At 45.3% G+C, this 22,514-nt stretch overlaps 2 protein-coding genes and 1 long non-coding RNA gene across 3 annotated transcripts; 1 reads left to right on the plus strand and 2 right to left on the minus strand.

Annotated features, from left to right (window-relative positions):
• Positions 1 to 883: 883 nt before the first annotated feature.
• xpo1a (exportin 1 (CRM1 homolog, yeast) a) lies at positions 884 to 13,409 on the minus strand. The gene is made up of 25 exons (XM_035638536.2): positions 12,707 to 13,409; positions 11,417 to 11,549; positions 10,738 to 10,839; positions 10,560 to 10,632; positions 10,376 to 10,437; positions 10,245 to 10,289; positions 9,961 to 10,142; positions 9,790 to 9,838; positions 9,583 to 9,702; positions 8,970 to 9,098; positions 7,528 to 7,686; positions 7,167 to 7,349; positions 6,796 to 6,934; positions 6,513 to 6,694; positions 5,879 to 6,035; positions 5,575 to 5,738; positions 5,333 to 5,467; positions 5,060 to 5,243; positions 4,528 to 4,634; positions 4,157 to 4,351; positions 3,897 to 4,065; positions 3,414 to 3,548; positions 2,496 to 2,655; positions 2,165 to 2,261; positions 884 to 1,733 (listed from the first exon to the last, which is right to left on the minus strand). Exons 2-25 carry the CDS (start codon positions 11,540 to 11,542, stop codon positions 1,587 to 1,589), a joined length of 3,201 nt encoding a protein of 1,066 aa, XP_035494429.2. The 5' UTR covers positions 11,543 to 11,549; positions 12,707 to 13,409; the 3' UTR covers positions 884 to 1,586.
• On the plus strand, positions 1,586 to 4,031 carry LOC118313206. Its single transcript, XR_004794413.2, has 4 exons — positions 1,586 to 1,763; positions 2,146 to 3,616; positions 3,746 to 3,793; positions 3,874 to 4,031. It is a non-coding gene; the product is annotated as an uncharacterized LOC118313206 (long non-coding RNA).
• Positions 13,410 to 15,240: 1,831 nt separating the features above from the next.
• Positions 15,241 to 22,113, minus strand: fam161a (FAM161 centrosomal protein A). Its single transcript, XM_035638514.2, has 7 exons — positions 21,580 to 22,113; positions 18,894 to 19,164; positions 17,563 to 18,783; positions 17,086 to 17,253; positions 16,844 to 16,943; positions 16,619 to 16,749; positions 15,241 to 16,464 (listed from the first exon to the last, which is right to left on the minus strand). The coding sequence occupies exons 1-7, from the start codon at positions 21,743 to 21,745 to the stop codon at positions 16,236 to 16,238; spliced, it is 2,286 nt and encodes a 761-aa protein (XP_035494407.2). The 5' UTR covers positions 21,746 to 22,113; the 3' UTR covers positions 15,241 to 16,235.
• Positions 22,114 to 22,514: the final 401 nt, after the last annotated feature.

The raw sequence follows: 22,514 nt of genomic DNA on the forward strand, positions 1-22,514 counted from the left end.
GGAGGGAGGCGCAGGCAGCGTGCGGGAGGACTCGGGCCTTTCCGCCGTGTCCTCCTTCAGCCGCTCGGCTCGCTCCGCTAGTCTCGCGATATCTGCTTCATGACGTCACCGTCTTTCTTTTTCTTTCAAAGTTCTCAAGGGCAACGGCGGCGACATTTATGAAATCTTAAAATATATATATATGTATATATATATATAAATATGTATATATATATGTATATATATATATATATAACAAAATAATAACATTAAATAAAAAAGGTATATAAATACTATGTAGGCAATTTAAGTGTATCCGTGAATTCTTTTTTTTACAGTTTTTTACAGAACTTGATAATGAATTTAAGTTATTTTCCGTAAAATGTAAATATGAATGCAAATTTTACTCTGCATTGTTTATTCTGTACAACTAAATATTTTATATCTGTGAACATAAGCACTGATACCGACATGTCTGTAAGAGGCTCAAATCCAATTTTGTTAAAAAGTTATATATAATTGGTTGTTTTTGTGTTTTCTCTTTATTCATAGATCTATATATAGAAAAAAAGTTAAAAATCAAATATCAAACCTCAATTACATTCCTTGCTAACATATTTAACTACAATTTTTTTGATTATATATAAACATCAGCCAATCAATTGATTTTCCATAAAAAACGTTTTGAACCGATTAATCAATTTTCAAAGCAGTTCCACTTTAATTTAGAAGTCCATTACTAACCAATGTCTTTCATACTAAATGGTCTCTATTAATTTTAAGTAACTCCACATTTCACTCCCCCCGGCTTAGTGTGAACCCCCATCTTGTAAACGTAGATGATCATTTTCTATTCTTTTTGGGTAAGTAAATAAATAAATAAAAGCACAATCACACAGTAAAATTTGTAAAAATAGCCAACTTTATATTCTCAGAGTACTAAGACAGCTTTACAAACAGGAGGGTTCTGCACACAAGTCTTCCTTCTCGTCCCAGACACAGAGCGCCGCCGCTCCCATTCACTCAGGGATCCGGAGTAAAAAGGAAAAAAAACAAAAAACCATACCCACGAACAAAGACAACGAAGGAAGCGAAGGAAGGAACTGTTTGTTCGTCACATTCGCTCCTGCGCCGTGCACACGGCACTTCTGTCGACTCACCACTGCAAGTGTCTCAACATCGTGTATATATATATTACATATCAACAAAGTGAAGGGAGATTAAAAAATAATCCTTAATTCTTTCAACTTCATGCAGGTGTAACAGAACATAAAGCTTCCGTTAACAAAGAATCAACAAAAGATGGCGTGTTAAAGAAAAACAGAAGGATATAAAATTAGTTTGACGGGGGGGAAAAAAGAAAGTCGCACCATGGGGGAGGAGGGAGGGGGGGTCATTTACATATTGACATAGATTTGGTCGACGTACAACCGAGTGCCGGGTCCTTTTCTCTCCCCCCTCCTCCTCCTTATCAAACACACTCGCACACAAACACACTTGCAAAGAAAAATCATCATCGTCAGGAAGTGTCCTCGCTCTCGCTCTCTCTCGACCCCCCCCCCCCCAGATTTGTTCTGTAAACGCCGGTCGTTCTCGTCGCCGTCGCCTCAGTCGCACATCTCCTCCGGCAGCTCGTGGGGGTTGAGGATTCCCGGCACAGACATCTGGAGCTTGTGCTTCTCCTCCTGGGCCTGACGCAGAGACGACTCCCTCTCCTCCAGGAACAGGTCCGTTGTGTCCTCGCCGGCAAACTCCTGCAGGGGGCGACAGACACAAAAGCAGAGGTTAGTCGTCTGCATTACTCAAACCTCCCACCATCACTTGGTACCTTGAATAATCTGGTGCAGATTATACGATTGCAATCAGATTAGAGTTTATGTTTAAGTTACAATTTGTCAGAGTTTAATGCTCCAGTGTGTCATTTTTCAATTTTCTGGCGACATCTGGTGGTAAAGTTGCAAACCGCAACCGACCGACAGGGGACACTTTATGGCGGCGCACCGCCGATTCCATTTCCAGTTTCCGGCAGCGTCCGAAAATCCAATGTGAACGCGACGTATTCTGGACCGTTTAGTTCAACAACCGTATTCAACACGACGAGACTCACGCGGAGGTCGGGTCCTCATGTAACGACTAATTGACTCCCGAAATCTAAATCTTTCCCAGGCGGCGTGGAGACCCTCACCTTGATCTGCACCAGGAAGTCCCTCAGGTGCTCCTTGAAGGCCGGGATGTCCTGGTTCAGGCTGAACAGGCCTGTTACGAACACCTTCACCTGGGCGCTGAGGAACCACAAGGTCAATTAGTTCGTATGAGAAAACACGGCATGTAGGAAAGCTATAAGATAGACAACAGATCCTCTAAATCCACTTGACCTTTAAAAGCACAATACAAAAAAAAAAAAAGTATGATTATGAAAGTGTGTATCTCTCATCTCTCCGGCTTCTGGCAACTTCAGACATTTCTAAATAAATCAGAATGTTTTTCCCCCTTTAACCCCCGTGTGTGAGACTTACTCCTGCAGGTGGGGGAAGGCCGTCTTCAGCAGGTTGGCGATGTACTCCTGGACATGCGCCTGGTTGTTGGCGGGGCTGGCGGCGCTCAGGGCCACGCTCACCTTGCCTTCCTCCACCAGGTTGAACATGTAGGCCAGGATGGTGGCGTGCATGGTCAGGCCTGCAAGACGGGGAGCAGGGAGTCAAGTCACGTTAATGATCTTAACGCTTATTATCATCTCGTACATAACGAAGGGAATATGTGGTCCCATCTTTATTCTTAAAGGGGCAGTCAGCGATTTTGGAGAACCATTGTTTGTTGTTGATGATGATGATGTCACTGCTCTGGTCGGGACTCGAACCCGCAGCCTCAGGTACGTGAGACGGACGAGCTAACTCTCGTAATTTCACGAGAATAGAGTTGTAACTCTACGAGAATAAAGTTATATTACGACTAGCTATCGCTAGCACGTCTCTTATTAAGGTGTCGGGGAGTGATGTTTACAAACTGCACACAAAGTCGTAATATTACGTGAATAAAGTCATAATATTAAGACAATAAAGTCAGAATTTTGCGACGTAAAATAACAAATTTATTGTCTTATTAGTATGACTTTTTCCTCATTAATTTACTACTTTATTCTCAAACTCTCCAATGTCTTCTTCACAGAATTTATTTTACATTAGTGTCTTGGATTCAAAATCTCTCACAGATATGAAAACAGATAAGTGCGAACAGATGGTTACGTGTGCATGCTCGTTTGATTTACTCAAAAACGACAGAACAAATTTCCATCTAACGAGGTGGAACAATGGGACGTGGATCTGGACAAAGGGGGCGGAGACAGTAATATTTTTTTCCATTATCCTTTTAGTTTTCCACAGAAAAGTTCATGGACGTATTCAGTGGACTGGTTGAGTGTGTGTGAGTGTGTGTACCTGCGGTGTGCGAGGTGTCGGTGACCACGGAGAAAATGTGCTGCAGCACGTCACAGAAGTACGTCTGGTAGAAGCTCTGCGCCGCCGCCTCCTCCGCCGACACGTTCTGCAGCAGCGTGTAGAGGATCTGCAGACCTGCGGGAAACGGGGGGGGGATGTTGAGTCAGCGTTTCTATGACGACCATTGAACCAAACATTTAAATGTAAGATGAAAGAAAAGTTAATACATATAAATATATTATTAGTAGTTTTTATAAATAAAAAAGAAAAAAGTCAAAATTCTCTGATTTCAGCTTCTTAAATGTGAATATGTTCTGGTTTCTTTGTGACAGTGAACTGAATATCTTTGGTGTGAGGACGAAACAAAACATCACCTTGAGGTTTTGGGAAACACGATCGACACTTTCCACCATTTTATGAACCAAACAACTAAACGATTAATCGAGAAAATAATCGACAGATGAGCCGACGTCAGTCTCGGACCTGTGTCGGCCACGTTCCTCATGGTGTGCTTGAAGGCCCAGATGATGGAGTCCAGGATCAGTTTGAACTGGGCCGGGGCGATGGACAGGAACGCCGGGAAGCACTGGGACGTGGCGGCTTGAAGGAGGTAGAAGAAGTGAGTTCTGTGTTCCGGGAATTCTTCAAAGTCCTGAAAAAAAAAAACACAACGTCAAAGCATGACTCTAATTTCAGTTTTTTTTTTTTTACCAAGGTTCAGATTCGCACGAGTTCCCACAGACCTTGTTGATCATGTTCAGAGTGCACTCGAAGACGGCGTCGAAGATCTTGGGGATCTCCCCGGTGATGTGGCCCCCCAGCTTGTTGACGATGGTCGCCATGGTGCTGAGGACCTCGGGCTCGCGAGCGGCCGGGACGTTCCTCTGGTAGTCGATGAGCACGGCCTCTAGCAGGGGGGGAACAAAGTTCTCTCCCACCTGGGACCGTGAAAACACAACGTTGACACATTAACAGACGCTCACATTCACATCTAAGAGACAATCAGATTTATCCAGTTTTTCGTCTTTCCCCAGTGTGTGACCGAGTTTTTTTGTGTAGTAAAGGGAGAAAACCCTGCGTTGATGATGACTGTCGTGTCTGAGGAGTCGCTCACCATCTGAGGGTCGTTGGAGCGACTGACCCAGCCCGAGATCAGCTTCAAGGTCTCCCTCTTGACCGTCCTCATGCTCCGGATCAGAGGCTGTTTGGTCACCATCTCACCTGCATCGGCCACAGAACAACAAGCCACGTCAGTAACCACAAATAAACACTGAGCAGACTTCACACGTCTGACTCCCACAAAAGTTGGGTTTCTCGAACATTTGGGCATATTTGCGTGATACCCTCAAATAACGCAAATATCAAAACAGGCACTGGCCCAGAAAACAAAGCACTTACAGTCACTGATTAAACTGTATTTTGTCTTCAATTTAAAAATAAGAATTTTCAGTAATACTAAATGTTGAGGTGAATGATGAGTAAATCAAAAGGTTTGTGACTCAAACTTGTTATTTGAAAAATCTAGTTGCAGGTTTAACTACATTGATAATCTCGTTCTTCTTTCACCCGTTCACTTCTGTTCTTTTTCTAAACTCATATTAGACCAAATCAATTCCTCATTAAAGAGGAAATACACACGGACTCACCATTCGTCTGGACAGCCGAGGAAATGTTTTCACTCAGACACTTGTACACGTTGAGCATGTCCAGGTAGATCCGTCCCAGCTGGACGACGAAGGGATGACCGACGGCTTTACAGGCACGGACGTTTGTCTTAAGGATGCTGCCCAGCTGACGCACCGTCTCGGCGTCCTTCAGGATGTCCACGTTCTGCGAGAGAGTCGGCAAAAAAGCATTGATTAAGAGCGGATTATTATTAAACCGGTCAGGTCGTTCGGCACTCTCTCTCCCTCCCTCACCTTGGTGGCCTGCTGGATGATGCTGTCCCACACCTGGTTGGGCAGCAGCATGTACTTCTCTATGAGAAGCTCCTGAACCGCCTGGTCGGTCTGAGCCCCGATCATGTAGCCCACCGCCTCGTAGAACGTGTGTACCTGCGGAGACGGGGGACACAAAGTCACGGTTTGAGGATCAGTACGAAAAGGACTTCTGCCAACCGATGTGTGATGTCATCAGAGACTGAGCAGCAGCACTGACTGACCTGCTGCGGCTGCAGGTCACAGATGATGGTGTTGATGTTGTTGAGGATCTCGTCGATGAAGGGCATCACCTCGCCCACCTGCACCTGGACAAAATGGCGTCTGCACTTTTGGGAGATCTTGATGAAGGTGTCGCACGCCATGTCCTGGACGCCGTCATGAGTTTCTGCGCAATGAAGAAAAGAACAGGATCAAATGAGTTCAATTATTCCAAAATTCAAAAATCAAGTGACACATTTCCAGAGTATTCTGTTCCGTGTCGGCTCTGAGACATCGGAACCATACGTCGCAAGAAAAGTTTCTCACCGTGCATGAACTCAAACAGCTTGTTGACGACGGTCTTGAGGAACTTCCAGTGGGCTCGCAGGAAGCGAGGATACTGTCCCACGATGTACATGATGTTGGACGCTATGATGGCCTTGTTGTCTTTACCTCTCTTCTGCTCACACAGGCCGAGCAGGTCCTGAGAACACGAACGAACAGACAGAGAGAGAGAGATCAGCCACGTTACCAAACACCTGCAAGTCTCCACTTTGGGGCGTGGCTCTCAATCGGCCTGATTGAGAGCCACAAAGTCTATGTCCGGTTGTAAAAAAAGAAAAGACAAAAGATGGTGCTGGTGAAAATGCAAAACTCAAGGCTTCAAAATGGCCGCTCACAAACCAACAGGTTTCCACTTGCGTGTGACGAACCATAGAGTTACATAATTCAGTTCCAGGCGTACCGGGGTGTTATAACTTTGTGTACCATCAAATTAATTTGTTGCTTTTATTTTGAAAGGAGACATGTTCTGCTTTTTAACTTTCCCGTTTCCTCTGGGTTAGTTAAAAAGCCCAAAGTCTGAGGGGTAAAGGAAGAAAATCAGGAACCTGAATACGAGAATAACACGTGTTGTTTAAAGGTAGAACTCTACATGTATGTGTGTGTGTGTATGTGGCACCTTGATGACGGTGACCAGGAACCTCTTCTCGTCCTCCTCGTGCATCGCCCCACTGATGGAGCCGATGGCCCAGCAGAGCATGTTCAGGTTCCTCCACGACCACTCTGTGCCGTTCACCTGACTGTGGAGCTTCTCCGTCATGATGCGCTCTGTGTCGGCGTAGTCCAGGTGAGTGAGGTACACTACACACACACAGAGAGAGAAGTGAGGGAATCTGTTACCGTGGTTCAACCAACCCCAACCATACTGTTAAAAAGACGATGTGTATTTATCGGAAACTAACCGAGAGTCTCCCTCATGTTCTTGTAGAGGTTGATGGCGTCCGTGTCCTTCATGAACTCCCGGACCACCTCGCCCTGGTCGTTCTCCACCACCAGCACCTCCTCTGGTTTGGCCATGCGGCTCACCATCAGCAAACGGACCTACGAGAAGATGCCAAAAATCAAGTTTAAGCTTTTCCGATACCTCTCATTGCGACCGATCACGTGGCGACGGTGTGTGTGTGTGTGTGTGTGTGTGTGTGTGTGTGTGTGTGTGTGTGTGTGTGTGTGTGTGTGTGTGTGTGTGTGTGTGTGTGTGTGTGTGTGTGTGTGTGTGTGTGTGTGTGTGTGTGTGTGTGTGTGTGTGTGTGTTTTAAGACGACGCACGCCCTACCTGGGACAGCATGGGCAGGTAGAGGTGTCTTCGTGGCGGGACGTCGGACAGGAGCGGCGTGCTGGAGGTTGAGAAGGGACTCTCCCTGTAGAGCTCTGCCGCCAGGTGGTTCCAGTACTCCAGACAGATCTTGAAGATCTCCGTCTCCTCCACCTCCGACACCAGCAGCATGAAGTGCAGCGCCTGGAGACGGGGGGGAACAGCGACATCAGATCACATGACAGAAACCATTGTTCAAAACTGATGCGGAGGAGGAAACGATCGAGAGCCGCCGTCTTGTTTACTCCACCAAGTCGTCCTTTCCACCACGTGATGAACAAAGTTCAGTCTAAACAGCGATAATGTGAACAGGAAGTCTTACCTCCATGAGCGTCTCTCGCAGGTTCAGCCTCTTCTCGACGAGCTGGCCGTGTTCTTTGAGGAAGGTGCAGAGGAACAGGCTGAGGTTCTGGATGAAGTTCTGCTCGTCGTCCTTGCCGTTGGAGTAGGCCACTCGGATGTTGGTGTTCAAAGGCAGCATCTGACCCACAACGACAAAACCCGCTCAAGCTTTACCGAGGCTCAAGTTTGAGGATGTTCTTGCAGTTACTGTCAAACTTCCAACACAGCAAATCCACAAACACTTTCACACAATGAGGTTCAAAGACTTGTATTTGGACGTGTGAAAGGGCTAAACCTGTAAAATACTAGAGATAAACTGTGTCTTCTGACCTCATTAATCTTTCTTTTGTGTGTGTGTGTGTGTGTGTGTGTGTGTGTGTCTTCCTAGGCCTGATTTAGTTCAACTCACACCTCCAGGATTATCTGTTTCTTCTACCGTCGCAGTGACGGCAGCTCGCAGGCAGGGGGAGCCGTACATTTACTGTAAGGCAAAGGGGGTTAGGATTCGGTTCAGGTGATTTCTTTTCCCCAGATATCAATTTTTTTTGTCTCGTCTTCGTGTTTTAGCCTTTTGTCTACAGACGTGTGAAGGAATCTGGCTGAAGTCTGCTCTTTGTGTTATCTGAGGAAATGTCAACCGGACCAAGACGCAGGAAACTATCAAACCAGACACTAGGTGTTCTACTCCTTGGAGTATTTTCCTTTTTTTGCTTTATTTAATTTCCCCCTGTGCTTCACAACATCTGCCCACAAATGTTTTACTTCTTGTGTTTCTGTAATAACAGTTAACTAACAGAAAACTGCTCACAGTCGGACACTGAGCCATTTGTGTGTATGCAGCAACAGACTGAGAGCAAGTCTTAGTATGTTTGTGCTATGTGCGTGTGCGTGCGCGTGCGTGTAATAGGAGTAAGTGTGCAATCATACTGAGTGCACTCAAAATGATTGTCTGGGTACGTTTTGTTTCTGACTAACCTTCAAATGGCTGTTTGAGGATTAAAGGGGCAGGAAGTGATTTTGGAGAACGATTTTGATGTCACTGCTCTGGTCGGGCCGCGAACCCATGACATCAGGTATGTGAGGCCGACGTGCTAAACCACAAGGCCAAAACTTCTAATTCGTAGCGCCTGCCGCTAGCAGGTCTCTCAGGGTGTCGGGGGGTGATGTTTACAAACCGCAGTGTTGTGTTGTGAGGTCTGCACCATTTTTTTGTTTTCGATAAACGGAGACAGGGCTAGGCCAAAATGATCAACACCGAACCGACAGCTAGCGGACCATGAGGAAAATATGTGCAGAATTTTCCTGAAAAAATATATTGGTTTAAATTCCCCTTGTCCATTCAAGACTTGGTTTTAGGGTTAAAGTATTAACTGGGTGTAGGTTAGGATTTTGTATTTAGTTGTGATGGTTGTGTGTGTATACCTGTTTGAGCTGGCACATGGTGAGAGTGAACAGGTTGACAAACTGCTCCTCGTACTGGTTGACGCTCACGCCGGCGATCTCCGTCAAACACTTCAGCGTCACGTTGCGAAACATGGGCACGTTCAAGAACTGAAACAAATAGAACAGATCACACGTCAGTGAGAGACGACGACAGGTCGAACGGACACCTGGTAGCAGAAATGGAGGATAAAGGAGCTTGACAGGAAGTGAGCGAGGAAGTTGGGACGCTAGCTTTAGCCTCAGTTAGCACAACCTGCTTTGTGTGGTTTTGACTTTTTCTTACATTCAATACTTCATGTTACGTGTGTGTGTGTGTGTGTGTGTTCACAGGAGGTTTGTCGGAGAAAGCTAAAGGAAGAACGGGGCTGAATATTTGCGTTTTTCCGTGCAAAATTACACAAACAAGCACAAATGTTCCAGTGACCAAACCCAGTTACCCAACACGGACGCACCCTTAGTAAAACCCTAGAAATAGAAAAGTTTTCCTTATGCATTATCTGTGTGTACTTTGTGTTTTTATTTTACCTGCAAAGGCAACACAACAAACATTTCAACGTTTTGATTTGCCGACGGGAGTAGGAGCCGTATTTACCTTGTAGACCAGCGTACTGATGAGTTTGGTCTCGAAGACGTAGCCTAGAGGAATCCAGTTCAGGAAGCGGAGGAGCGTCTCAAGCGTGGCGTGGACCAGCGGGGCGTTCTGGGAGTTCTCCTACGAAGAAGAAGAAGTGTGTGAGAGAGCGGACCGTGGTATTTATCAAACACTGGAGACAGATGCTGAGAACTGTTTTTTTCTTACCATCACAAACTGGCACAGCTGGAATATTTGGGAGAACTCGTTGCACATGCTGCAAAGGCAGAAATAAAAATATTACAATCATGGTAAAACAAATATCCTACTGCAGCAGAGTTTCAGTTGCTCCACGGGGAAAGCGTCCACAGGACGGAACGCATCGGCAGCAGCGGTTACCTGTCTTTGAGGTGCTTGGCCTTCACCTGGGTCATCTGGCCACTGGAGAAGTCGAAGACCTCCTCGCTGAGCAGCTTGAGGATGATCATGTTGTTCTGACAGAGGCTCTCGCTGGTGCGACTCGCGCCCACGATGTCGCTGATGAACGTGGGCCAGTGTTTGGGCCACTCCTGCTTCAGGATCTATAACCGGGCGCAGAGGAGGAGAATGTGGAAGAGGGGGAGCGCGGTGTTATTGGCCGTTACCACCACATATAAAAAAACACATGTGTGTGATTTCTTTACCTGGACGAGGATCATGTTGAGTTTTGAAATATACACGCCCTCTTTCTGCAAAATAAAAGGTTAAGACGGCGACGTCAGCACAACGACCCTTCACATTGCATGAGCAGCGTCTCACAGTGATAGAACCTCACCTCCATATTTGCAGGATCTGAAGAAGTTTTGATGATCAAACCGACCACATATTTCTTGATTCCTGAAACCATATAAACCCGTGTGATTTGTTAGTGGACAATGCAAAAACAGTATCAGCGCCTCAAGAGAAATTCTCTACGACAAACTCTTTGCTCGTTTTAATGTTAAACAGATTTTTTTTACCGTCACACTGATTTCTTGGGAGAATCTTCCAGCGTGTTTTGATGACGACCTCCAGAATCTGCAGAGCGTAATACTGAAAGGAGAAACGGATAAGACACATTAAAATACTTCAAACAAATGAGGGCTGACCCTTCCCTCTGTTACGATGTCAGTGTGTGTGTGTGTGTCGGATTCATACTTTGGTTTTCATGTTCTGAGAGAACTCCAGGATGGTGTCGACCCTCGTCCAGGCATCCGGATGGTCCTTCAAGTTGGTCAACACTTCCTGGGCCACGCGTTGCTACAAGAGAGCAACGCAAGCAAAAACATTTACCCCCAGGGTTACACATCACATTTGATCTCATCCCCTAAAAACTGCATGGTTATGCTCAACAAATTACTAATGTAAACTTAAGAGCCACGAGGAATTTATTTAGGGACGTTCTGAAACGCTTAACGTGAAAAGGCTTCACGTGACTTAATGTTGCTAAAGCAGCAATCGATAATCACCAAATTTCTCTCAGATATGCTCTGTCATAAACACTTTCACCTGTGAAAAAATCCAAACCGAAATTCTATAATTATGGACGTTATCTTACATTAGGGGTTTTCCCGATAGAAGCCTGTTATAATGAAAAGGCTTAATGTGACTTAATGTAAGATACCGTCCATGATTATAGAATTTTTTTCACAGGTGTAAGTGTTTATGACGAAGCATATCTGAGAGAAATTTGGTGACTATCGATGGCTGTTTTCGCAACATTGTGACTTTAAACGTTTTTGAAATGTCCCATTGCTTTGTACTGAACACGTAAATCTTTTTCGTGACTTCGGACGTGTGAAGAACCTCGGAGGAGGAAGAGGAGCAGCAGCCTCACCTGGGACCCGATGTCGTGGTACATGGAGTTGACGACATTGTCCAACAGCGTGATGTCCAGTTTCTGACTGAAGTCCAGCAGCTGTCTGGCTGGGTGATCGGCCAACATTGTCATTTCTGCTGGCATAGAGCTTCTGGTGGGAGGGAGGAGGAATGATTCAAAACTTCAACCGCAACTTCACGGTGCACACAACTTACACGTAAGTTTAGTATTAGTGTGACGTAAATGTTTGACTAATTCTGTGTACAATGGTATACATTTTTTTTACAACATTTAATGGACGCTCGAGCCCGACATATCGGCCAATAGGAGCCTCTAACAGAAATATCATACCAGCGCTTGTGTTTACCGATATGAAATCTTTTATTGAACGGAATAAACATTGAAGAATACATGTGCATTTATGTTTTACATCTGAAGTAAAATAAATTGACTTTATTAATTTTGTTGAATTTTTCTTTTCAAATAAATATAGGGTTATGAAAAAGTATTGAAAACTTTGTACTCGCTAATATTGATATCGGCCCCCAAAAATCAATATCGGTCGGGCTCTAATGTAGGGCTGCAACTATTGATTATTTTCTCTATTGATTATTAGTTATTATTAGTTTGGTTCATAAAATGATGACAAATGTCAATCGTGTTTCCAAAAAATGTTTTTGTTTTGTCCTCACACCAAAGATCTTCAGTTCACTGAGGAACAAAGAAAACAGAGAAACCAAAGAACATATTCACATTGAAACCGCTGCAATCTGAGAAGTTTGACTTTTTTCTTCTTCTTCATAAAAGTAACTTGAACCGGTCAATCGAGCATCAAAATAGTTGGCGATTCATTTAGCAATCGATTAGCAGATTTACTCAAATGGATGCACTAAATATTTGGGAACAGAACAAGTGAGTGAGTTGCAGTCAAGGTTACAGTTTCCTTTGTGATGAAACAAGTTATTCGAGTTCGATGAACACTTGTGTCACACGGTCCGATCATCACACGCACTGAAACACACCTAAATCGTGAAACGACGCCCCCACCTGGCCGCCCGCGGTGGTGCGCGGAGCTGCGTTCACCGCAGCCGCGACAGATAAGATACGTTTTGGTTACTTTTGCTCCAGTGGGACACAGATCGCGGGGATGCCAGCGTCCCCCCCGCTACAAGGCCGATGTGGGTTTGTCCGACCCCTGCCCCCCCCACACACCCAGAAACACACAGTCCAGTTTAGAAAGTGACAGAAGCTAAAGCCCCACGCTGGGTGAGTTAGCTAGGTCGATGTAGCTCGGGCGGCTTCACTCACCTGGTGTGTCCCCGTCCGGCTCGTCAAAAGGAGATGATCGGTTGAGAACCGAGGCAGGTCGCAGTTGGAAGAAAACGAAATAATAAATCTTCTCAAAGCTGACTTTTTATTATCTCATGGCACAACGTCCACACCGCTGCTAACCTTCGCTAGCCCCAAAGCTAATGCTAGCTAGCTAGCGTCCCTTTGGCTGACACCAGCAATTATACGGTTCGCACTAATTGTGAAAAGGAAACAGGAAAAAAACAAAAAGTTCCGCCGGATACTTATCGACTCTCTCCACAGTTCACCTCAGACTATCGCTTCTCGTCCTCGGCATCTTTCTGTAACCACTGTCCCGTGGACCGCAGCCGATTCCCACTGCTAGGTGCTAATAGCCGCCTAGCGTGCTAATGGGAAAAGTCAATGACGATTCAGAGCTGCTTGGCTAACGTGAAGCTAAGCTAACAACACACGATTCACGCGGAGTCGCACTTTTACAGCGCGCTATTCCCGGGTCATTGAGTCGCGGAGTGGAGGAGTCTCGTCTTTTATTTTCTGGCTCTGTTCGCGCGCACACTGTTGGACAGCAGAGGGGCAGTTTTGTCATGAATGCGTGCGGGTCTGCTGCTCTTCCTCTCGGCTCATGCCTCCAACCACGGACCGGTTGAAACCGGTTGAGACCGGGATATTCGCTCTCGGTTGTTTCGGCCCGCCGCGCGCCGCGTAAAATTTGGACTATGTGCCCGCCCACTTCCGCGTGTGATTGGCTCTGCCGGCTGCTGTCGTCACCGCGCCTCGCCACAGGCTCGGCGGAGCTGTCAATCCAGCTCAAGGTCCCGCCCCCCTCACGCCCCTCTGGCAAGAGGGTCCGAGCTGCAGACCGGAAACACGTGACCTCCACAGCAGACCGGAAACACGTAACCTCCACTCCTTTTTTTTTTATTGAACAAAGATCATCTACAGAATATTTGTAAATAGATCTTAATATTATTCCTTAAAAAACATTCAAGGCACATAAGGATACATTAAACAAGTGTAAAAAAAAAAAGGGAAAATGAATAATATGCTAAATAAATAATGATAAAATAAAATAAAAATAACATAAATAATAATACAAATTCCCTGAGCACATAAGAGGTCATAGAGGTCAGTCTTCAAATATCAGACAGTGGAGCTGTGGAACTCCACGTCTATGTTTATGGATGACTGGATGAATAGACAAATATGGTCAATCGTGTATTTAATGGATGGATTCGGTAACATACTCCAGTTAGAGGAGTTTAATGACAAATACAATTTGAACTGCTCCAGAAAAAATTATGAAAAGGCAACAATAAACATCCCAACAGCACTTATTCAACTAATCAAAAACAATATAGCTAACACACCAATACCTAAACTGCCAAACTGAATATAGACAATGTGAACTTATTACACGGAAAATGCATCAATATATTTATAAGACATCGCCTTGTTAAAACAATGTATCCTGGCTTAATGAATAGAACACCCCACTTCAAAGATTATAGGAAAAAAGAAATATCGGTATTTGGAACTAAATCTTTAAGATTTCCAATTTAGCCAAAGCATAAGGATACATTTCATAATTTTAAACAATATATATCCCTCAAATGAATTAATCAACAAAAGATTTTAGACTGATGTAGAAAAATATCACCTGTGTAAAACAGTAAAGCTGTTCAAAGTTTATGGAGATCATTGAATGATCATCTGAAATCCAGGGCCATCCACATACATTTCTCTGCTTCAAAAGTATTCAATTAGGTTGAATTCTAGAAAACATAAAACAGGAATTTTTTATCAATTACATCATCATCACTACAAAATATTATATACACAAATCCCGATGTGCCAAAACACCCCCATTATGGACTGTACTTAAAATGAAATTTCTTTGCTAAAAAATCCATTAAACACAAAAATTGTCCTTGCAGAAATATTTAAAGTATATGCTTATGTCTGACCTATTTTAGCCCCATGTGTAATATTTTATTATTTGAGGTTTTTCATTTTTCATTTATTTTATTTACTGTTCTTTTTGTTAAATTATTGTTATTATTACCACTACTGTTGTTGGTTTTATATTATGTGGTACCCTAATACCTGAATTATTTAAGGTAAAAATTTTCATATAACAAACATATCTATGTAGGAGGTAGATGTCCTGTTTTAATGTATCAAAATGTAAATTGCAATATGTGAAACTTGTCATAATATGTCATAATATTGCAAGAAAAAAGGGATAATTTTACGAGAATAAAGTCTATATATTTTCTGAATAAAGTTGTAATATTTTGAGAGTAAAGTTGAAATATGACAAGAGTAAAGTCATAATATTATGAGAATAAAGTTGTAAATTTAGGCTATGTGTCATTTAAGTAATCTGTGATATAATATTAAATGAAATTTAAACTTTTCTAGTGAAATCACGACTCAATTCTTACTTCTAATTTTTGACTCAATGTGGCTCTTAAACATCTTCGTATAAAATAAAAGCAGTTGTCATTGGGTTTTTTTAATAAGTTGTTTTATTGTAGACGGTTCAGTGAGACACAAACAAGGTAAAGATGAGTCAAACAAACGGTTTCATAGAGCAATAAACATCAGTCCACTTCTGTGAGATCGTGTACAAAATGTTTAAATTCTTATTCATTGTGAAATTGCATCAGATTTGTAGGTCAAAAGCAGTAACTGAAAGAAAAAAGTATTTCATTATTAAATCTATATTAATATTGTGCATGTATGATGACAGACTGGGTGTATTTCTTTTTCTTCTTTAAGCTTAAGCATGAAAGACATTTTGTCCACAGCATGAAATTGTATGATTTTATTTTTAGTTGTCATTTTAAAAATTGATGACACGGCCACATTCCACTGAGCTGCTTCTATTTGAATGTCTCTGCCCACGTGTCCCGAGTCTACTTCACGTACAATATGCGGGATGGTGAAAATTAAATATTAAATATGTTGGATTTTCACTGCGTGCTGTTGATGCACAAAGGAAACATGTCAGCTGCTCACAGCTGAGGAAAAATTAATGAAATACAGAACGAATGGTGGCGATGAAGCACCAGAAAAATGTAATCATAAAAATTAAAATAAAATGGTAAAGTATGTTCATATTTTTGTGGAGTAAATATTATATTGAATTAGAACATAGCATGTATTTAAGACCCTTGAATAGAACTGAGCCACTAACATCTGTCAAAATGTCCACAATGAAAAAGGCTTTTAGTCCAAAATTCGTAACCTTTAATTTGAATTTTGTCGCCTCTGAATTTCGACAATGGAGCGGGGAAAATCAAATCATCACATTTTCCTAAATAAACACAACAACAGAACAGATGATGATTCAAAAGTGATGATTCAAGTGAACTAATCATTTTATTTTTAAGTTAGGTAAAACATTAGGTGTTACTATTACGTCCTGGCGTTCCAGGAACAACAAGTGCGTCCTCCTCAGCGTTCCTCTCCTCACGGCCCTTTTGTTTTCTCCATCAGAGTTTTTTTGGAACGTCTGATGACATCATTCTCCCGCCTCCTGCCGCCTGGCCTCAGCGTCACCATCGTGCTCGCTGTCGTCAGAATAATCCTCGTGGTCGTCCGAGTAGTGGCAACTGTCTTCTCCGCGGTCGCCATCGTGGTCCTCTCTCCCTCCTCGCCCCCTCTCGTCTGGGTCGTCCTCGCCTTCGTCATCCAGGAAGACCTTCCTGTAGTGGACGGGTTGATGTCCCGTGTCTGCGTTCTCTCGGCCACTGATCGACAGGAGGAGGAACACATGACCAACTGCTGATTACAAAAATACCTTCAACCATTACAGACGTTCTTTCACTCCTATCACTTTTCTTCTTCTCAGTCACACTCACAGGTAAGATGTTTGAGAAGACAAAGGCTTTGTGGCAGATTCACCTGTGTTTGCCGTCACTGGACTGGGAGGCCGACCCTGATCGGGCGGCGTGGCTGCTGATGAACTCCTCCGTCAGGTCACATCCGTGCAGAGCGTCGGTGTAGCGCCTCTCGGCCGCCTGCTTGGCGTTCGTCTGTCGTCAAAGCACACGACGTGTGGAGAGGAGGTGAGCGATCAAAGTTGGAATGCACATGGCGTCCGATTGACGGGTGGAGTTTAATTTTCACCTGTGCAACCTGCTCCAGCAGCAGTGGCCTCCCCTTCACTCGCCGTCGCATCTCCTCGATCTCCTGCTGGTACTCCTTCCTGCGCTGGAGATCTTGTTTCCTGCAGAGGTTGACAACACAATGGTGGACGGTCCCACGCACAACACGACTGGGACACACATCTGTCGGCCACATCTGTCACATCCATCCAACCGACAGAGAGAAAACAGTTGTTGTGGTGATTTGTGTTTTTTTGGTGGAACCTGAATTCTTTGAGTTTGGTCTGGTGGGTCTGTGCGAGAGCCAGGTGGGGGTCGTTGGCTTGGGCCCGCCTCAACACCACCCTCTGCAGCTTCTTCTCCCTCTGCTTCTGCTTCTCCCTCCACCGCTCCTCCTCCTCCTCGGCCTTCCTCCTCTGCTCCAGAGCCTTTCTACTCAGGGAGACAATGTGGTCACCGCTGGGGGAAGGTGTGGATGGGGCGGGGACTTCGGGAGGGGCGGCTAGTTGAGGATATGGGTGTGAGCATCTGCTACGGGGTGTTAAAAACTGCTGTGGAGAGGACTAGAGGTTTTAATCACACTGCTGGGGATGTCGGGAAGAGGAGTTCCACAAAAAAGTCAGATTTCAAAAACAGAAGAAAACTGCTGAAGGCCAATATGTCTAAACAGGAGACGTGAGTTCTGAGGTTCTCTCTGTCTCAACTAAGATGGTGGACGCCCTGGGAGTCCTAAGACGGTACCTCACGGCCTCGTGGCGCTTTTTGGTGGCATCCGTGTCTTTGGCAGGCAGCAGCTCCAGGCTGCTGGAGAGAGACGAACACAGGCTGGAGTTTGGCGTCCGAGTCGGCCCGGAGCTGATGTGCGGCCAGCGCAGCGTCCGCGGGCTGCTCTGCTCCTTCTCCATGTCGGCCAGGACGCGTTCGCGGTGCGAGGAGATCTGCGACGTCCTCAGGTCGAAGGGTTCACACGCGGTCGTGGGCTTCACCTCCTTTCGCTGCTCCAGGTGCTTCTGGAAGCGTCGGTAGCTGGCGTTGAAGTCAGGCACCTCTTTGTTGATCTGGGGTCTGTGGGTGAAGGCGTCGCCGTCCCCTCCGGCTGCGTCGCCGTCGCCTCTGGTCTTCCTCCGTTCGCCGAGTCGTCGTGCGAGCATGCTGGGAGGCATCGAAGCGCCGTGGAGCAACTCCTCAGCTCTCATCTGTATCTTGATGGACCGATACAGCTGCTCCTCCTTCATCAGCTCCCCCGATGCTGCAGCGTACACCGCCTTGGGCACAGGCTTGGCCTTGAAGGGTTTAACTTTCACCTGGTCGGATGCTCGCGGTTCATGCAGCTGTTTCTGCTCCTTCTTGAGTCGCTCCCTCTCCAGGAAGCTGAAAGGTTTCTGCACAGTTCGAGGTTGCCGCTCTTCTCGTTCTCCCTTGTTTCGCCGCCGCCCGTCATTCCGCTCCTGCAGCTCCTCGTAGAGCGGGAGGTGAACGTGTGCAGGTACGGGGCTGGCGCGGAACTTCCTCTGGCACTCGGTCAGTTCTTCCAGCTGCCGCCGCAGCTCCGCGTTCTCCTGCTCCACCTCGGAGCGCGTCTTTACGCAGCGCTTTCGTCTCTCGGCCTCGCGCAGGGTCATGTGGAAAGGTCTCGGGACGGTCACTCTGTGTTTCCAGCTCTCCGTCTCCATCCCCTGCCTCTTCTGGCCTTTCCTCTTCCCTGATCTCCTCTGGTCTCCGGGCAGACTCTGGAGCGAGGAGGACGTCCGGTGACGAGTGTTTGGGGACAGCTTGAAGTCCCTCCACATGTTCTTGATGTGCTCCTTGGGAGAGAAGAGCAGGCCTTTCTCCACGTCGCCGCTGGCAGCGTCCTCCTCGTCAGAAGAGTCCGACTGTCCAGAGCTCCTCCAGAGTTCAACAGCAGAGTGGGACTTCCTCAACCGCTGTGGAGCTGCTGGGCCGGTGTTTGACCACGGAAGCCTGATATAAGTAGACGATATTAAAAGAAAGCGCCCTCGAAAATATACACACCATTTCTCACATTTCTCATCTCACACTTTGAGTAATCTGGTGCTAACGGCCGCGCCCACCTGTGCCCCGCCTCCAGCGTCGCCGCGTCCAACGGCTCCATGAACTTGAGCTGCAGCTTCCGCCGGTACATGCCGTCCAGCTCGGCCATGGTGCGGAGGTGGGCCTTCTTCAGCTCCTCCAGCTTGCTGTAGTACTCCTCGTTGGAGAAGAAGATGCCGCTCAGGTCGAGGCGGTCTCCGGACGCCGCGTGGGCGTTGGCCACGAGCGGGCCGCCCTTCCCCAGACAGTCGTCGTCACAGAAATCGGAGCCCGAGTCCTCAAACTCCTGCTGAAAGGAACAACCACAGCAACTGTAAGTATAAGATCTCATCTTCAACCTCTTATCCGGGGTCGGGTCGCGGGGGCAGCAGCTCCAGCAGGGGACCCCAAACTTCCTTCCCTGGGCCACATTGACCAGCTCTGACTGGGGGGAACCCGAGGCCAGTGTGGAGATATAATCCCTCCACTCAGTCCTGGGTCTTCCCGAGGCCTCCTCCCAGCTGGACGTGCCTGGGGGGGGGCTCCTTTCTACACAAAGGAGCAGTGGCTCTACTCCGAGTTCCTCACAGACGACTGGGCTTCTGAGAAAACCCATTTCGGCCGCTTGTACCCGCGATCTACTTCCTTGGGTCGTGACCCATCCTTCATGACCATCGGTGAGGGAAGGAGCGGCGAATGACCGGTAGATCGAGAGCTTTGCCTTCCGGCTCAACTCTCTTTTCGTCACAACGGTGCGACAAAGCGAGTGCAATCCCACCCCCCTGCTGCCCCGATTCTCCGGCCAATCTCATGCTCCATTGTCCCCTCACTCGCAAATAAGACCCCAAGGTGCTTGAACTCCTTCACTTGGGGCGAGGGTGGGACCTGTAAGATATATAACTATTTTGAATTTGCAGGAGAATAATATTTGATGCTGGCTTCAGGGTGGTGTGTTTATGAGCTCAGCGACACCCAGGCTCCTCCGAGACTTTAAGCTTATTATCTCCTGGGCCATATGGTGGAACACAGAGGGCAGCTTAGCTTAGCTTAGCATGGAGGAGCTCCGTCAACACACGCGGCCTGCATCAGGCTCCACGGATACTCGCATCATCACGAGGTGTTTGTCAGGATCTTCTCCACATGGCAGCAGCGTCGTCGTCCCTGAGGATAATTAAGTGTTCGACTGTTGTGACGTCTGATAATCGAGTCAAGACGCCAAGTCCAAAAATAGTCGGGCCGGACAAACTGTGCAGGTCAAATCCCCTCCACCACACGGTCTGACCTGAAACTGTCAGCAGGCTGCCAACTGGACCGGATCACACGCTGCAAAGAATCAAAGCAACTGCAGCTTCAATAAATCAGGATGAAAAATGAAAGGGAGGTAAATCATATTCATAACAAGAAGCAGCTGTAAAACACCTTTGAACTCAGCTTTTCCACCATGTTGAGATAAACGTCACGGTCCAATCAGAAGAAGAAGGATGGAATTAGAGATTCAATCTGAGACTGTCTGAGTTTTGTCCCAGATATTTTCAGAGTTTTACTTAAAATTCTTGTTTTGTCAATATACTAATAATCAGAGCATTTTGACTAAATTACAATTTTAACCGAGGTCTCAGACGGCCACGATCTTACTTGGTTTTTATCAAAAATGATACATTATAGTTAGTAGTTATAACAGTTATAGTAGAAACCAGGGTTGCAACTAAGAATTATTTTCATCATCGATTAATCTGTTGATTATTTTCTCGATTGATTGATTAGTAGTTTGGTTCATAATGTGTTGATTGTGTTTTCCGTCCACACACCAAATATATTCAGTTCACTGTCACAGAGAAGCAAAGAAACAAGAAAATATTAATGTTAAAGAAGCTGAAATCAGAAGATTTTTGACTTTTTGTTTTCATAAAAACGACTTGAACCGATTAATCGATTATCAAAAATGGTTGGTGATTAATTTAGTAATCGATTACTAATCAATGAACTGTTGCAGCTCTAGTAACAATAATAATAATATTTATACAAACATCACCAGGTCACATTAATTATTATATTATAGAGACATACACACGTAAATATACACACGTGTGTATACAAAAAATAATAATGATCATAATGCTCGTTTTACTTCTGACGGTTGACTGAAATGTTTGTGTCAAATATGTCAATAAAATTCAAACAGAAAAAAAACCAATAAATAATAATTATAATAATTAAAGATAAATAAACAAAAAACTAAACTAAACCATGAACATGAATTCATTCAATTTACATATTCGAAAAGGAGGAAGGTCGGAAGATGTGTAATTTATTTAATCCCACCCCCTTCTCCATAATTAGTAATAATCTATTATTTATGATATATTTATAATTTAACGGTGCAAAGTAAAATCACTGACATGCTGATATTTCTTTGTTTTTAGTGACTAGACTTTTGGTTAAAATCTATTTTTGAGCTCATTAGTTTCGGTATGAAACGGTTGTTTCCACTCGCCTCCCTGTCGTTGTCCCGGTTGTCCCGGGTGTCCCAGTTGTCCCGGGTGTGTTCCCGGTTGTCCCGGTTGTCCCGGGTGTGTTCCCGGGTGTCCCGGGTGTGTTCCCAGTTGTCCCGGGTGTGATCCCGGTTGTCCCGGGTGTCCCGGGTGTGGTCCCGGTTGTCCCGGGTGTCCCGGGTGTGGTCCCGGTTGTCCCGGTTGTCCCGGGTGTCCCGGGTGTGGTCCCAGTTGTCCCGGGTGTGGTCCCGGTTGTCCCAGTTGTCCCGGGTGTCCCGGGTGTCCCGCTCGTAGGACGCCACCGGCGCCTTGGTGCGCGGGTCCACCGGCGTCTTCAAGCAGGCGGTGACGAGCACGTTGGTCCGGTGGGACTCGTCCATGTCGCCCGGTGAGCGGAGCATCGGTCGAGCGACGAGCCAGGACCGTAACCAGGCAACAGGTGGCCTCGCTCCTATAGCAACGGGGCGGAGGCAGGGGAGTGACTTCCCGATGTGACAGGAAGTGCGGGGTTTCTAGATTAGTGGTGATTAATATATTATAAATTAGAAAATTATCATAAATAATAAAATATTACGAAATATGTACACTTCTTCCCACTCCTTCCTTTTTTAAATTCGGCCCAGTTGTAAAGTCCCTTGAAAGTCTATCGATTAATAACTGACATGTAACAAGAACTATATTTACATCGAGGACAAACGTATGTGTTAAATTCATATTACATTGCATATTTCATCGTGTCCGTCTTTAATCTTTTTCTTTATGCAGCTCGTCTTCCCCAAGAAATTGAGTTTTAATGATTTCCTAGTTAAAAATAATTAAATATCTTTTTTGACTGATGTTCTTCTATGTTGTTTATTTTATTCTGTAATTTTCTGCTACTCACACCAATGATTTGTAACTTCATGATTATTATCACTCTGGTTTTTCGTTTTTGCTGTCATTGATCAACAAAGGATAAAAAAAACATGCTGTTCGTTTTTTTTTAAGCTTAGATATTAAAATATATTTGTTTCTATATATCCAATGGGCTCTTGAAACAAAATGAAGGTTTTTAAGATTAAAGGGCCCATAATCTCAAAATTGAGATTTCCTGGCTCTTTCCATAATAGATAAGCTCTAGGTTCTGTAAGTACCGTTAAATCAGGAAGCAACATCATTGTACAGGATTAA

This window comes from Scophthalmus maximus, chromosome 8, assembly GCF_022379125.1.
Source record: "Scophthalmus maximus strain ysfricsl-2021 chromosome 8, ASM2237912v1, whole genome shotgun sequence".
NCBI classification, from domain to species: domain Eukaryota; kingdom Metazoa; phylum Chordata; class Actinopteri; order Pleuronectiformes; family Scophthalmidae; genus Scophthalmus; species Scophthalmus maximus.

Bases quoted from the DNA above. Each gene is read 5' to 3' on its own strand.
- xpo1a (XM_035638536.2), bottom strand. From the start codon at position 11,542: ATGCCAGCAGAAATGACAATGTTGGCCGATCACCCAGCCAGACAGCTG. The intron at 7,687-8,969 runs GTATACACACAC...GTTGTGGGTCAG, and splicing joins CCATGTGCCAGCTCAAACAG to ATGCTGCCTTTGAACACCAA. The intron at 1,734-2,164 runs GTGAGGGTCTCC...CGCCCCCTGCAG, and splicing joins ACTTCCTGGTGCAGATCAAG to GAGTTTGCCGGCGAGGACAC.
- fam161a (XM_035638514.2), bottom strand. From the start codon at position 21,745: ATGCTCCGCTCACCGGGCGACATGGACGAGTCCCACCGGACCAACGTG. The intron at 17,254-17,562 runs GTACCGTCTTAG...CTCCCTGAGTAG, and splicing joins AAGCGCCACGAGGCCGTGAG to AAAGGCTCTGGAGCAGAGGA. The intron at 16,750-16,843 runs GTGAAAATTAAA...CTTTGACGACAG, and splicing joins TGCTGGAGCAGGTTGCACAG to ACGAACGCCAAGCAGGCGGC.